This window comes from Sebastes umbrosus, chromosome 21 (genome assembly GCF_015220745.1).
Source record: "Sebastes umbrosus isolate fSebUmb1 chromosome 21, fSebUmb1.pri, whole genome shotgun sequence".
Classification (NCBI taxonomy): domain Eukaryota; kingdom Metazoa; phylum Chordata; class Actinopteri; order Perciformes; family Sebastidae; genus Sebastes; species Sebastes umbrosus.
Window position 1 is genome coordinate 17184834 of NC_051289.1, and position 17366 is coordinate 17202199.

General features: G+C 41.2%; 1 protein-coding gene across 3 annotated transcripts; it reads left to right on the forward strand.

The window, feature by feature from the left end:
* The first annotated feature begins 1666 nt into the window (after nt 1-1666).
* On the forward strand, nt 1667-16972 carry pabpn1 (poly(A) binding protein, nuclear 1). 3 transcript variants are annotated; one of them, XM_037757486.1, is made up of 7 exons: nt 1667-2148; nt 5017-5125; nt 5884-5951; nt 7314-7420; nt 8456-8543; nt 10036-10187; nt 16231-16972. In XM_037757486.1, the coding sequence occupies exons 1-7, from the start codon at nt 2014-2016 to the stop codon at nt 16424-16426; spliced, it is 855 nt and encodes a 284-aa protein (XP_037613414.1). In that variant the 5' UTR covers nt 1667-2013; the 3' UTR covers nt 16427-16972. The 3 variants fall into 3 exon arrangements, with proteins under 3 accessions (XP_037613414.1, XP_037613415.1, XP_037613416.1); XM_037757487.1 differs by lacking the exon at nt 16231-16972 and adding an exon at nt 15052-15605 and having other exon boundaries at nt 1668-2148; XM_037757488.1 differs by lacking the exon at nt 1667-2148 and adding an exon at nt 2428-2579.
* The last annotated feature ends 394 nt before the right edge of the window (nt 16973-17366 follow it).

The window sequence follows — 17366 nt, forward strand, 5'->3', positions numbered from 1 at the left end:
ATGAAACAAAACCAACATAAAATTAAAAAAAAAGACCACGCGAGTATGACAATAATTTCACTTAAAAACTTTAAAGATATTGCATACATTCATTGTTTTCATTGCTTTTTTGTTTTGTGAGGAAGAAGTTGTTGACACATATAATTCCATTTCTTTCATAAATACAAAGAAATTAGGCTTTTTTTTCCACACTTGTGAATGTGGAACTTCGAGAATTAAAATTAAATTAATAAGAAAAAATGCATTACTCTCTTTGTCACTGTAATCATAGCAACCAAATATAATATTTCTATAGTACAGTGCAAAATCTGAGAAAATATTAACAAGTATAAAATTATTGACATCTTTCCACAATTCACATGTAAATTTACAGGACCAAAATAAATGAGAGCAAGTTTCAGGATGTGATTCGCAGAAGGAACAATTTACATTTATGTCACTCTTTAACTTTTTAATTTGCTGAACAATTGGTTTGCCAGTTTACAGTTACAATCGTGTGAAATGCTTTTTGCTGGGAAGCTCCATTAAAATAATAAGTTATATTACAATTATAAAAGGAAATACTTTGTACAAGGGCATATTAAGAACATATGTGTGTGACAAGGGTTTAAATTCTTGATTATAAATCTGAGGTTTTACCTGAGTGGCAACAACAACGCATATGTCTGATTGCAGTGTCATTGGGGTATGTGTTGTGTGTGACAAGGGTTTAAATTCTTGATTATAAATCTGAGGTTTTTACCTGAGTGGCAGTATTTTAAATAAAGGTCACTCAGGTCACACTTGGAGGAGACAATGTATATGACAAACTCAAAAATGTGCCTGGAATTAATTTGCTGAACCACTTTACTCACCACTGACAAGGATATGATTGACAGAAATGTAATCCAATTAAAAGCACACATGCATGATTTGGGAACCGGAAAGTCCTGGCGGGATTATCCAATAGAAACACAGTTCAAGATGTTTATTGCCACGCCGGTTATACAGGTACAATCGTGTGAAATGCTTTTTGCTGGGAAGCTCCATTAAAATAATAAGTTATATTACAATTATAAAAGGAAATACTTTGTACAAGGGCATATTAAGACCATATGTGTGTGACAAGGGTTTAAATTCTTGATATAAATCTGAGGTTTTTACCTGAGGGGCATATTTTAAATAAAGGTCACTGAGGTCACACTGGAGGAGACAATTTTATATGACACACTCAAAAATGTGCCTGGAATTAATTTGCTGAACAATTCACCAGTTTACTCTCTACCACTGACAAGGAGATAGGATATACAGAAACGTAATCCAATTAATCATGTGTTTGTACTTTTTTGTGTGTAACAAGGGTTTAAATTTAGGTTTTTACCTGAGTGGCATATTTAAAATAAAGGTCACTCAGGTCACACTTGGAGGAGACAATTTATACAACACACTCAAAAATGTGCCTTGAATTAATTTGCTGAACCAGTTTACTCACCACTGAGAGCGAATATGATTGACAGAAACTCTAATCCAATTAAAAGCACATATGCATGATTTGGGAACCGGAAAGTGCTACGCGATTATCCAATAGGAGCACTCCATATACCAAAGAGGCGGGTCTAGAATCCTCCGTGGACCAATAGGATTGCGAGTTTTCCGCCCGCAGTGATACGTTGACTCCGCCCCCTCGAGGCTTCCATTACTGAACTGAAGAAACGCCGCCGTAGAGAGTCCTCGCCTTTTTTTTTATATACTCACTCATTTAAGTAAATAAACTAGGTTACTCGTGAATTAGGTGACCGTCGAGTGAAACACTACTCCCCTAGTCACCGTGGTATGCTGTTTGAGTAGTAACCGGGAGTGTAGTTAGCGTTTTATTCCCCCGTTTTAACTTTTTCTTAAGCGGCGTTTTTTCCGCCGTTTCTTTCCGCCGTTGCTCTCCGCTCTCTCTACCTAACTCTCTCTGTGTGCGAGCAGCGCGGCCTGCGACGCTGGTTTGGCCACGAGGCGCCGTCGGTACTAGTCGGTTCAGGGGCGATGGCGGAGTTCGGTAACGGACTGGCGGAGGAATCCCTGCTAGACTCAGACCCGGGACATCCTGAGCTGGAGGACCCGGGCGTCGGCGACGAAGAGCCGGGGCTAGAAGAAGGAGAGGCCGCGATTGAAGACCCGGTGAGTGAAAGAAGGAAGAAAAGGCATTGTTTCATCTGTGTGTTTAGAGCCATAATGGCTGCTCATGGACACGCTTTTATAGGCTTAAAAAAGGGGGAATAGTTAATGAAAGAAAGGTTATTTGTTGGGTTTTAACACATTAATATGTTGGGTCACATGTACGTTGTATTATCCGACATTGTGGTTCACGCAGTGCAGTAGAAATGGGTGGTGACATGCGTGGTGTCGGCGGCCATCTTGGCGCAAACCAGCGGCGCCAGTTTCTCTGCGCCAGGGAGAGAAGTAAGGGGGGGGAGGAAATCCTGGTCTAAAAAAAAAAAAATGCGAGACGGAGATACAGGAGACAGTCAGGGGCGAGGGTAGGACAGGCCAGGCCGCCATTAGCCGCCTGCTGTGCGAGTCTAACCAGCTTTGAGACGACCTGCTTTGAGGTAATGACATCTTTTATAACATCTAGTTGTGCTGCTGCAGGTAAAGCACATGGTGTGTGTGTGTGTGCATGCTAATAACCTGCAGCCGGCTAACACTAGCTTAGCTCTAGCATCAAAGTGCTGCAGCTACAATGACCAGAGGACATGTCGACCATATTCACTAGTAGTCACGAGTTAAAAATGATGTATTTGCACCCTAAAAACTAATATCTAGCAGAACCCTGGCATGCATAACATGCTAGCTGATGTTAACAAAGCCAGCAGGGTGGAGATGGCAGTTTAGACATAAGGATTTTTGCATTGTATGATGATGATTCAAGATGCACAATTTGGTGCCTAATTTTCATTTTCCCAACACCTTGCTGCACACTCCCTGTGCATATTCCCTGATGATAATGTCTGTGCAGAACCTTCCAGGTGGGGTTTTTGAGGTTGTAGTACAACAGCAGAAGAAGCAGGGGGTTGCGGTATATTTGAGGGGCTGGGTTTGCATCCTTCAATGTTTTTGCCAGAGCAAGGAGAAGGGAGGGGAGTGAAGGAGCTTGTACTGAATATGCGACAAAAAATAGCTGAATACTTTCTCCTCTTCCATGATCTCGACATGATGCATGTAGCTAAAGGTTGCAAGGTTGAAGAAATGATGGTGCCATTATCATCACATGTCACTGAGAGACCTGAATATGGGTGTCTATGTCACTGCACCCAGTTTGTACAAAGAGCCTTTACATTACAGACCCTGTCAGCACAGGCAGCAGCAACAGCAGCCCTGGATGGAGCTGGAATGACTCCCACTGTGCTGCAGTGCACCACTGTCAGACAGGAGGGTCCGCTCCCCACGTGAGGACACACAGCCATCTCTCTGTTCACTATAGGAATATTTAATTTTTGTGTGGCAGTGATGCCTTTCACTAGGTCTTCGGTCCGCTCAGATCAGATCATCGTCACTAGCCCCCATATACATATTTCCAGTTCCAAAAAAGCTCTTAATTGAATTTCAGTTGTAGTAAAGCTGCAGCAAAATCAATTTTCTTATTGATGAATACACCGATTATTTATTGACATGTTCAGGGTCAAATTAAGCCAATGGCAAAAGCTTATCAGGTGCAAGAGCCCATGTGATGTGATGTCACCCAGAAATATTGTATTTATAGCAGAGAGAAATGAGCACATATTCACATTTGTATATGTACATGGTAAACGGCTTAAAAATGTCTTGAATAGTATTGGTACCTTGTGTTTACAAATATTTTTACGCATCCTATGGATTCTGAGTTGTATGTCTGTTCCTGAACATAGGCTTAATAGTCATTGAGAAGTGACAGGAAACTGGAGAATTTAGCGTGCTATACTGATTTTTATCAGTTTTGTTTGTCTATCATTTTTTGAATTATGAATATACTGAAACCGGATCTGCTATCAGGCCGATGCAGACTCAAATAGCTGGATTAGGTATCACTGATAATGGGGCCGATCTATTCAAATCAATTCTGTTTACATAATATATACCCTTTATACTGAAATCTGAATTCCTAGTCCTATAAGTTTTGACCAATTTGTTGCTGTATTAAATAGCTTTACACTAGAACTGTAATTCCTGTTAATTTTGAAAATTGTTTTACCAAGTTGCTTGTGTACAACTTATTTTAATAATAATAAATAACAATTCAGTAGATTTATATCTATGTATTTATTTGTTACATTTTGTTTTACAAAGTTAGTAAAGCAATGTTTAAGTCAAGCCTGATGTGGTCTTACACATAAAAGAATGATCCCAGTCCCTTCCACACAGGGAGGCATGCAACTTATTAATTAAACACTGGTATCGGATCGGTACTCAATATCGGCTGATACCCAATGCCGAGGTATCGCTATCCTTATCGGGACTGAAAAAGACGGATCGGTGCATCCCTGTTTTGAATGCTACTCAAGCATATCATGGCCTGCTGAGGCACATTTTTCAAATGGTTTTACAGTCAACTTTCAAGTTGTAGGAGGCAGCGTCTGCTAAATTTGGGCTGTATGGTAGAAAACACTGTAAGATGTGGGGGATGAGATGCATTGCAACTACAGTGATGGTTCAGGACCAGTCAGACGGTACATTTTTAGATGGAAGTAGTCCCAATGTGTGGGTTTTTTGATTTGGGCAGAAACAACGTACACACTTGCTTCTCTTTTAGATTGAGGTCATGCTGTGGCAGCACCATCACTTACACAGATTCAGCATCTCCTTGCTACTCTGCCATCTTCCTGGCGTTGTTAAAGAGGTGTCATGGCCCCATTTGTTAATGATGAAATTTTCATGGCTAGATTTGTTAGTTGGTCAGCACTTGTTAGCCTAGCATAACTGTCATCCACATTGTGTGATTATGGCACTATTGAGTTGTATTGTGCTTATGATGGACTGACGGCTCTAATGAAACTTGTTTTTGTGTTGCAGGAGCTGGAGGCAATCAAAGCCCGGGTTAGAGAGATGGAGGAAGAGGCAGAGAAGCTGAAGGAGCTCCAGAACGAGGTGGAGAAACAGATGAACCTCAGCCCCCCACCAGGTTTGCGTGTGTTTTTTGTGAGGGGGACACCTCTTCTTTTATCCCTATCCCACATTTCCTATCTCTCGCTCTACTGTCAAATCATCGAATGAAGAAAGTATATCATCTTAAAATAATCTGATCCTCTGCTGTTGTGCCTTCTTTAAATAACAAATTTAATCTCAAACAGTAAAATGAATTGCCACATTCAACAAGTGACCCAAAACTAACAGTTTCTTATTAAAATTCAAGTGTAGTGCATGCAATTAATTATTAGAAAGCCATCCACAAGGTTAGAGTAAGGCATCTAATCCTATATTTGGTGCCTGAGTTGGTTTAATAAAACATATTTGTTTTATGGCTGTACACTTAATTCAACTCAATACAATAATAGAGCAATAGCATATCTGCAAGAGACCACATTGTGCTATTGGAAGGCTCGTTTCAGACTGATCCATTAGTAAAAGGTCTATTACTTGATGCTCATCCTACAAATCAATTTGTATATTATAGGTATGATAGTCCTGCAAAAATAGACACAGAGAATGTGGTGAATCAAAAAAAATAGTCTTGAAACAGACAAACCTTCAGTTAGAACTTTTAATCTTAACAGGTAACAAGATTAACTTCTCTCAGCTCGACCTGAAATGGGAAATTGAGTGTCGCCCTCAGACTTGTACCTGATACACCACTTATTCATTGTTGTTATATTTTGATTTCAGTTGAAATATTTTGTTGCTCATATAGATGTGTTTTATCCCTCTCTCTCCCCTGTGCAGTCGGCCCCGTCATCATGTCCATCGAGGAAAAGATGGAAGCAGACGGCAGATCTATTTATGTTGGAAACGTGAGTAATTGTCTCATACATATGCCATTTTAGCCACATTGTCTCATTTCTTGTTACAACTTTTGAGATGACGTCAAAGAAAAAATTATAAAATTATTTAAGAAAAGGTTCATCACAGAATCGTAAAGTTCCTATAAAAACTCCCCCTCTTGGACTCTTGCAAAGTTTTACAAGTTTAAAGTGGATGTTGTTGTTTTTTTTAGACTGGATTTGTATCAGTTTTGTGCATCTGGACACTGCAGTTCTCCCCCCATTCTTCTTTGCAAAATCACCCAAGCTGTGTGAACTACCATGGTGACAGTCAGTGAAAACAACAATTTTCAAGTCCTGCAACAAATTCTTGATTGGATTTAGGTCATGCTAGTGCCAGGGCTGTAATATTGTTGTTTTTCAGTATTCTTAGCCACTTTTAATAGAAATAGAAATAGAATTCCTTTATTTTCATTACGAGTACAATGAAATTAAAATAATTAAAATTAAATTGGCAATCCTGACGGTGCATACGCATCTATTAAAAAATAGTAAAAATAAACAATAACGAAAAATAAATAAAGGTGTAAACTTGGCGGCCGTAGATGGGATTCACAAGACTAGACTTAACATTTGTGAACAGATATGTGAACAAAAGCACTGAAAAGGAGAGCGTTGAGCCACTGCGTCTATGCGCGCCGTCATCTTGACTAGAGTTGCTTTACATTACACATTTCATTACTTTGTAGCTTTGCCATTATGTTTGGGTTGTGGTCTTGCTCCCTGTGGCTTAGTCCCAAGTGCATTGTTTGGGTCTTCCACTCTCAGAGTGTCCTGTGGGTTTTCTGGCAAACAATGGCTTTTTCTTTGCTACGCTGCCATAAAGCTGTGCTTGGTGTGGCACCCAGGCAACAATTGTTTTATCCACAGTGTGTTTAATCTCAGCCATAGAGCCCAGTTGCTTCTTCAGTGTTGCGGTTTGGTAGCCTCCCACACTGGTGCCCTTCTTACATGGACACTTTTGGGACAATGATTGTTTTATATTCAGGCTTGATTTAGAACAATTTGTTGAAAGTTGCACCTTTCAAAACAAGGTTACAAAGTGCTTAAATACACCTACTTAGATTTCATGTTTTAGAAACTCCAAGTGGGTGAATACTTTTTTTTATAGTCAACATACTTAACACGTGTTTCTATTGCTGTCTGCATCTATAGTTTGTTTTTTTCTTAGTATTTTTTAATGCGTCAGTCTCTTTGATGTGTGGATGTGCCTAGTAGACAAAAACTAATATAAATGTTAAAGCATAAGCTGATCAAAAATATAATCTTAATTAGTAAGTATTGGTGATGCAGCTCTCTTGATGTCTAACCTTTTATCCTGTCTTTCTTCAGGTGGACTACGGTGCCACGGCAGAAGAGCTCGAGGCTCATTTTCATGGCTGCGGTTCAGTAAACAGAGTCACCATCCTGTGTGACAAATACACAGGGCATCCCAAAGGGTAATACACCATCATTATACTCTATCTTCTCTCTATGCAGTGGATGAATCAGTGGAGGGGTGGATGACAAGTTATCATTTTCAGTCTTATGTGGCAAATATACCAAAGTCGTGCTGTTGGCAGAGAAATAAGACAATCAAAGAGTGGGTGGACAGATTTTTACAAAGCATCAATACAAATAATGAAGTTTCACTAAAGCTGGATGGATAAATGTGATTGCTTTTGTTAAAAAAAAAGCCAGGGCTCAACAGTAATGATTGGCTGGGACCAGATTGATCAACTTTCACCATTTTGTGAGTTCTGGTTTCACTTTTCCTGTGTTTCATAATTATAAAAAACGCAAACACCAAAAATTGGGTCTCCGCTGCTGTCAGCATAGGATCTTCTGTATAGGTAAATAAAAGTTGCATTAAATCCCACCAGAAGTGGCTTTTGACTTTATACAAATTAAATATTCACCTGGAAGAATAGATTTCTTTACCATATAGATGTTTGTGACCCTCTTTGAAATACAGCAGTGGTATTTCTATCAAGAATCAAGATACTGTTGCTGTCATGATCTGCATGTTGCTGCTTTTTGGTTGGAATACTTCTACGTGTGGTAGACATGTATTAGACATGAATGTTTTGTGCATTATTCTGGGTAAATAACCTAAAGGGCCTCAGAGTCTCTCACGCATGGCCTGTTTAATGTGAGGAGGTTCTGGGTGTGCGGAGGTAGAGATAATATTAAGACCTTGGAGATGTTATGACTCCTATGATATGGATGAGTAACTGTCTTCATCGGGGGTTACGCACATCGTCTCCCTCCTCTCTCCTTCATTGCATGATTACACAAGTATCTAGGTACCATATAAGGCAGAGTGAAATGTAAGGAGACATTTTGGTTTGACTGTGTCCCTGCATACATGCTGTACGTCAGACTGATGTTATTCACATAAGGACAACTGAAGCTCATCCAGTTTATTTTTTCTATTATTCATCAAAGTGAAGATTAAGTTTTCTACATTAAGTTGATTGATTTTTTTTTTTCAGGTTTGCCTATATTGAGTTTGCAGACAAAGAGTCGGTTAGGACAGCCATGGCTTTGGATGAGTCCCTTTTCAGAGGAAGGCAGATAAAGGTAAGAACATTTTAAATATCTTTTTTTTTTCTTTTTTTTTTCAACTGTGAGGTTCTCACATTGAAATTCCAGCAGTCATGGGTCAAAATAACAAGAAAACTGACAACATTGTGAGAGGAAGTAAGAAAAGGGCAATGTGACGGTTTTGATTTAGTCTTAATGAGAAGCGTAAACGAGATTAACCCTTGTGATCAGAAACTGTGGCTTCATCATAGCGAATTGTGGAATATTGGTACATTTACAAAAGTGAACTGAATGGAACCAAAGTAATCACAGTGACTACCGCAACAAAACAGTTAAGGAATAAGCATTATTTGATAAATCTAGCTGATGCTTGAAGCGTCAAAAACGACTTTGATCTCTCTGCCAGTTGTGGGTTAGTTTCGTGGGCTTGTCCTGTTTGGCTGAGTGGGTACAACCTCCTTTTTGCTTATAGAAATATGGTTACAATGTCTTAAGGCCTTTGCACACCGAGACCATATGTTTCGTCTGAATTTGTTGCATGTTAAAAACTGAATACGACCTCACGTCGTGTCAATCGCGTTTACAAACCGACTTCGAAACTTTCGTCCGTCCTAAGTTTTCGGAACAGGTTTGATTTTCTGTTTTTATTCCCATTCATCAAAAGGCAAAAGAGGGTTGTTTGACCACTCAGAGCCACTGTCCGTGCAAACGTCATCATCCAAAATGGCGTCTGATAAACATTCACTTTGTCTCCCAGCACAAAGCTCTTGCACGATAAAGAAATAACAGAATACAGAGATGCAGGATTTAAAGATAGATTTTGGCCGGTGATTGCAGAACAGCATGGAGTCAGTGATGTTTGCAAAACAAATTATGTAATAATTGTGCTCTAGGCAGCTAAACGATATTTTCTTGCTAATGTCATTCCTTCATAAGCCCTGTTTTGGACAAGTGCTATCCATTGCACCCACATAATTAATTCAGTTTTGTCTCGTAATGCGAAATTTCGCAACAAATAGAATAATGCAAATAATTGGACCCAGTGTGCAAGGTTTCTGTGTGTAACATTTTTTTATCAGATGATGGATTTAAAAACGCATACGAAAAATACAGACTTGGTGTGCAAAGACCTTTACCTTCATTCTTGCTGCTTGACAAGGTTTCCGACCAGGCTCTCTCAAGCTCGTTTAATGATGATTTCTTGTTCTCTGGTTAATGTTTTCCTAATATTGACACCAGCCGATCTGCAGTTGGGTTTGAATTGAAAGGCGTTAAATGCTTTTGTCAATGTGGCGCATGGTTGGAACCATTTAAATAAAATCATCCATAGAATCCTAAATAGAACTGAAAGGAGAATCTCATGAAACACTTTTTGGAATGAGATTTACTTAATCTCTCACTTAAAAAATATTAAGAATTTAAGCAGTTTCCTTTAAATCTGACAAAGTAAAATCTGTTTAGAGGAGAGCCACAAAATCGATGGATGTTAGTTTGTGTAATTGTCCCTCGCTTGATTCTCACTCTTCAGGTGGGCGCTAAAAGAACAAACAGACCAGGCATCAGCACCACAGACCGCGGCTTTCCACGGGCTCGGTTCCGGTCACGGGGAGGAAGCTTCTCATCGCGTGCACGCTACTACAGTGGCTACACACCACCCAGAGGCAGAGGACGGGCCTTCAGGTGAGCTAACGCCTAGACGCCTCACCTCTGACACTGTGGGAGAACACTGCACCTGCATGCACTGCACCTCACTCACTGTTTGCTCTTAGAGAAAATTACGGGATAAACAAGGCAGACCCTCATGGCCAACCAGAATTAACAGCTGCTCTTACAAGATTTACATAGATTATGATTTATTGTAGTGGTATTTGTTGTGCAGACGAGGGATTCAGGTAAGGAGAAAACAAGGATTAGTCTGTTGATAAAATATTCCACAGCAAGTTAAAATATTGCCTGTTTTGGCCCTCTAATATAGTCAGGGTTAACACTGTCCTTAGGGCTGGGCGATATGGCTTATAAAGAATGTGTCTATTTTTAGAGTATATCACGATATGCGATGTATATATCAGACCTATATCCGATAAATTATTTTTAATAATTACTTCGACAGAGCGTTTCCATTTTAATCGGCGCAGCTTTACAGCACTGGTTTAACCGCCCAGGAAACTCGCAGACCAATTACATGCATTGTAAATCTTTTTACGTATTGCCAATCAAATCTGTGCATTCTGTTACATACTGCGACTCGCGTCAGTGAGTGAGATACGCACACACACACACACGGGAGAGACGAGACAAGAAATGGAACAACAGTCGTAGAAATAAGTGGCGTGCTCTAAAAAGTAGACAGACATATTCATTGTTTCCATCGGCAGTTCAAAACCAGTATGTCTCATATGTTCAGAGACCGTGGCGATTATTAAAAGCGTCTTTTTTGAAGCGGATGCTGGCGTCTTCCATTACCTTTTCTGACCTCAACACGTATGAACTCGTTTTGGCGTTTTACTTCTTCCGCTCTCTCGAGACTCTTTCCCTGTTCCCTGCTTCCCTCCAGATACAAAAACACACACCCCATACGCACATCCATGCTCATACGCCACACACACTCACCCAGGAGACTGCCTGCCCTGTGAGAGGGAGAGAGCCTTGGGAGAAGCGAAAGATCAAAGGCGAGTCTCACGCCCGCAGCTTACAAAAATGACAATTAATATTTATACTCAATGTTGGCGATAGTCATTTACTAAATCCCTCATAGAACAAGCCGCAATACATCAAGTATATTCGATATATCGCCCAACCCTAACAGTCCTCTCCTTGTATTTTATTACAAGAGGAACAGGACAAGCAAGTTGGAGGATTCACTGATCTTCTCCATTTGATATACTTGATAGGAAAACTCCCAGGGAAAGAGGGGATTTATAAATATATAATAAATGGATAAAGAAATTGCTTTTTAACTCTAGACTTATTTGGGCAGGATAGTAATGTATGAGAAAGGGGTATTAAATGTGACCATGTTGAAAGGACTGGATAGGATGAGCAAGAAAAGATTGGTTAGGTAGACATAGAAATGCAGGTACATGCCACTCAAACATTCCAATGTTAGAAATCACATCACATCAGTTGTGGGACTGAGGGGCTCATTGCATGCCACATCACATATAAACATTTCAATTGAGCTAAACTGTCTTGGTGCACATCAGTTTGTTCTTCCCAGGCTGTACATACATTCTGCATTAGTTGGCACCATACTTGGGTTAGTGCCAATGCAATCTCCTGCAACTTAATGATAACCAAAAAGGTACTGGTGTAAAGCTCCAGTGGCTGCACTTTTTTTCTTCTTTTGGAAAGATTGGGATGTCATTTGTAATTGGACCATTTATGGCAGCGGAAAGTGCGAACCATTTTGCACAACTGAGAGTTTTGTGACCTGTCATATTGCTTCACTCTACTGTGGCGTTATGGCAGTTGCGTTTGATGCTCCATCCCATCAATAGTATGTCTCATTACTGCCATTACTGCGATGTGTATCGAACAGCAGAATAAGCCTGGTGTTGATCAGAGTGTGGTGCACTGGGATTCTGGTGGCTTTTTACATACAGTGTTTTGATGAGCTGTTAATTCAGAGCTCTGCGGAGGGGACCTGTGAGTCTTTTGTAGTCTAGTTTCTACTGCAAGGCCACTGCAAACTTAAACTGTTTACAGTGGGTGATTATTGGCCGTTAACTATTAACTAGAGCTGCACAGTTCCTATAAATGAGATGATGCAAGAAACAATCAGGTTGGTTTAAACATAATTGAACAACATAATATACTGTCCCTTTCTGTAAACTATGGTTAGCCCTTGTGGGCAGTGAGAAATGAAGGCTACAAGGAATCTCACTGGTAACTCCATATAAGCCCTGTGTAGCCATCTTGTTTTTTTCTGTTGAGACTGACAAAGGAGGTGTGGTGCCAAACACGTTGCTCAGCATGCCAACTTCCCCACACATGCACCGAGCTTTGAGACGGAGAGATTCTGATTGATTATCCCTGCAAAGCATCTGGAGCCTTCGGGCCTTGGCTGTTGCCTCATACTTAATGTTCAACAAAAGAATATTTTTCCAGAAGAAAGATGCTGCAGCAGTAATTTTAGAAAGTCTAAAAAACCTTCATACAGAGTCCTTTATTTCAGCGATTTAAACAGTTTGCCAGGTTACCTTCAGACAAGTCCCTATTTATTCCATTTTATCTTGTGTATTTCTCTTGTTTCATTGTTGCCCTCGCTCTTGACTCGAGTATTTGTGCAGCGAATTCCCATTTCAGCGAGGCTGCTTTTAAAGTAACCACAAGAAAGGGTTACATCTCTATTCATTCCTTTGTATGAGAAAGTGTCTGAACCTCAAGGTCAGAATCTCTCTAATCTCTGTATGCTTACCCCAGCCACTCCCACACATACCAAGAAACCCTAACCCTGCCAGTTTACTCACTGGGATTTGGCCTGAGCTGCAGGACAAGGCACACAAAGACTAGAGACAAGTCTTCAAAAGCTGAAAGTACTGATAGTAATGGGTAGTTTATTAGCTAATGGACTATTTTAATTTTACTTTAAAGGCTTTAAGTTGTTAGTTTGTGTGTGTAGGTGTAAGATTTACTGTGATCGCTGAACTTTAAAGTTCCGTCTGACTGATTTGTAGTTATGTGAAGATAATGAAAGTAAGATTGGACATCCCATCCAACAGAATAACAAAAAAAAGTAACTAAATCTCAGAAGGCTGTGCTATAAAGACGCACACAAATAATTAAACATCTTGAATATGTTATTCGCAGTCAGTCAGATTGAACCAGGCAGTTCCAAGGTCATGAAAGGATTCTTGTTGTTGCCAATAGTGATTTGACTGTAATGACTGTACTTGTAATCATAGAAAACACCCTCCAGAGTATTACTGATAACCACATAGTGTATCTTCCCATTATCTAACAGCATTGGTTAATATGTTCTAATCACACACAGAGAATAGCAGTGAGCAGAGAGTTGGCCTTGATCACTTCTTGCAGAGGAGAGCAGAAGGGCTGTCTGGTTGTTACATTAGGAATTCATCACTAGCGCTGCAGTTGAACAGAATCAGACTCGGATCTACACCAAATAACGCTTTTTTCCCCCCACACTCGTGCCTTGTCTTGTCGTTGGAACACATCCATGGTGAAGAAAAACACAAAATCTTTGCATTGACCCATTGTGTACTTGGGGAGATTTCACAGTGCTTGGCTGTGGTAATGCAATTGCAGTCCGAGAGATACGTTTCATTAAATTATCCCAAGTGTGCCTTGGCTTTGTTTATAAGAAGTTGAGCTTCAACAAGGCCACTGCAAGTGTGTTTTTTGTGCAGTAAAGTAGATCCTCTGCTGCCAAGATTTAATAGTATTAAAGGACAACAACGCCAAACAGTGGCGTCTGTCTAACACTTCAAGTCCTTGCACCCTGACTGAGAACAAAGAGTCATTCATGTTTACATGCACTTAAAATATTGGCCTCTGGCTGCAAAAAGTATCTTCTCCGGTATTGCATCCATTAACATCACCGTTATCATCATCTTCCCCAAGTCGGCATGGTGAAAAGCCAAGATTTTGATGTGAGCCAGAAGACGCACATACTGTACTCGTGATGTGGAAGTTGGCTTTTCTGTGCTTATGTAGAGCATATGTCTTTGCATGTACATGAACCCCCCACCCTCCCCCACACACACATACTCCAACCCAGAATCACCTTTTACAACGTTCACTCCCAGAAACGAGGGTTCATTACTGCAGCCTGACCTCAGCATCTAGCCTGACGACCACTGGCTTCAGTCCCAGTGTGACATTTTTTTGTGTTTGTTGCCACTGAATGATGTGAGAAAGAGATGACGATGATGATGTGTGGAAGGTTTGCCGCTGCCTGGCTTTTGTGTGTGTGTGTGTGTGTCAGGCAGCGTTTTGAGTGTATAATGATGGTGCAGTTGTGAGTCCTGTCCCCCAGATTGTCAAATGTGTGTGTGTGTGTGTGCACTGTGTCTTGCTGGGGGTATATGTGTGGTGCTGTTTGTCCTCAAGGTCTTTCCCCACAGTGACCCCCGAGGCGGCTCTCGCAGAGAGAGACGGAGAGAGAGAGAAAGAGGGAGAGAGAGTGCCTTGATGTCCCCTCACACCCACACACACTAATTATTATTATTCCAATATCTGGAAATTAAACACTTTTCCTCTCTTTGACAAAGCTGCTTTCAGCTTCTTTCCGCACTGTAGTTCCAGATTGACTTGTTGTAACGCAACACCTTGTGAGATCAAAAGCCCAATACCGTTTAAGATGGTATGTCGATTTAGGGACTTTGTGAACACTGTCCTAAACGTTCTGTCATTCATTTTGATACACATAAATATATTCTTTTCCCCTTCAGTTTGCAGACCCTTTCTCTGGCCACATTCACACACACACATATATCTATATATATTATATCACACCAGGAAATTGGTGTCTTCTTAAGCCAACCAGAAAAAAACTCACCCTCTTTTTCTCTCTCTTTTCCAGGGGCCGAGGGCGAACAACATCGTGGTATTCCCCTTACTAAACACCCCCCCCCCCCCTCTCTCCCCAACACTCCCTTACTATCAACCCTCTCCCCTCTCTGTTCCCATTTAAAATAAAAAAACACACAATGAAAAAAAAGTCCTCCCCTTTCCCCAACAATAAAAGAAGAGAACCCCAGAAGAGAGGAAAAAAAAAAGACAAAAAAGGAAAAAAAAAAAAACACCTCTCCTGGACAGAGAGACTGACTGGCCGCAGTGTGCGATTGTGTGTGAGCGTGCGTGTGCGGAGGTTGATGCGGTCACCCCTGGTAAGGTATCAGTTGGCCATTGGGGAAAGAATACGGTGGCTTCTTTGTTTTCTGTTGGTTTTTGAGGGGCGGGAAGGGGAGGGAGGAGGGGGGAGAGGAGAAGATGGTGGTATCTCAGGCTGCAGATGTGTCTCCTTTGGTCTGGCTGTGACCTCCTGCTTTCACACCATCACCAACACAGCCCACCCACTCACCCTCCACCACCACCAAAACAAGAAAAAAAAAAAAAGAAAAAAGAAAAAAAAAATTGTGGGGGGAAACGGCAACAAGAAAATATACTGTTTATTTTTTTTGTTTTTAATGTACCGTACATATGTGAAACTTCCACTAGCCAGAGTATTTGTTGTTGTGTTTTAAGTTTGTGGTTTGGAGTATATCATTACCTCCCCCACCCCTTCCCTCAACCCCTTCTGTGTCCGCCGTTCTCTGCCTCTTACCCTCTACCCTCGCTGCATTTTATAACTCATGCTTTTTCTCCCCCCCTCCCTGCCTCCTCTTTGGCTCATCACACCATGGATTGTGTTTTTTTCTCTGGACAGTGTTGGACCTTCAGTGTTCAGTGGGATTGTACATGCATAGATTTTTCTTTGATTTTTTTTTTTTTTTTTTACTCGTGGGCGGGGTTCCTCCTGCTGCCATCTCCCCGCTGCTCGTCCATACCTCTCACCTCCAACTCAGGCATGGCCACAGCTCGTTTTTATTCTTTTGACAGGCATCAATGTTTTTATTTCGTGCCACCCTTCCATCCCCCCTCCCATCCCCACCCCTTGTTCCCCTCCCTCCCCTCACCCTCTGTGCTCCTTGTCTCCCGTGTCTCCTCCTCCCCTCCCCCATCCTCTCTCTGTATATTAGACCACTTCTTGTCGTTTCAGGTTTCAGGACCAGTGGAGGCTGACGACCCCTCCCCAGGTGGCGCAGGCCCCCCCCACTGTCTCCGCAGCGTCTCTCTCTCTCTCTGCTCCCGCTATGCACACTCACCCCATCCTGTCCGTGTGGGGGGGCGGGGGAGGGGGACAGGGCGACCACAGGCCCGCCGCGGGGGGCATTTACTACAACAGCAAACGCTGATGATGCTTTTAGTCCCTTTTCACACTTCAACTCACTCACACGCACACACACACATGGACGACAAACACACACACACACACCTGTTCAACATGCACCACAGCACACTGCAGCACACACGGCACTTAACAGGCAGCCAATCCAACACATGATTTATATACAAGAGAGCTGAAGCCAACATAGCTGAGTGGCGGGCAGGCAAGTTTGCGTGAGAGTGAGGAAGGCAGGACCAGAGACGAGGGTGTTTTTTGGGGTGTACAGTGCGGACCTTAAGGCGCCCCCTTTCTCTGACTACGCGCAGTGCAGTCACGGCTTGTCTGAGGAAGGCTGACGAGCTAACGGCATTGATTATTAATTTAATGAATGGAGTGGGTCGGAGATGTTATTTTAGGGTGGGGGAAAATAGGGGTGGGGTTTGTGTGGAGACTTTTTTTTTTTTTGAAAAGGGGGAGTGGGTTTGAACAAATGTTCTGCTTTTTTTATTTTTATTTTTAACCCATGAGTCTGTAATTAGAGAAAAAAAAAAATAAAGAAATTGTGTAAAAATGAGACTGCGTCTGTGTGAATTTGTTCTGACACCCCACTGGTCTGGTTAAGTGATGGTTTAATAGTGTCTGCATACTATTTTATTGGTTCCCTAACAAGCAATACCATGTTGAATTACTGCTCTGCAGAAAATGGTATTGATCTGGAATACAGGCAGGCCAAACCTTAAATAATTTAATATTTAGGTACGAGACCACCTCATAATGAGAGGTAAACTTTACTTGATGGTACATAATGTATGACATACTGATTAAACTGCACACTCACCTCACTAGATAAATAAAATTCAAGCTTCATTCGATTTACAATCACGGTTTTCCTACTGTGATGTGAAAAAGGTGTCTAGAAATGCATAAATCACACTAACAGTAAATCAGACAGTTAACACCAGACTGTT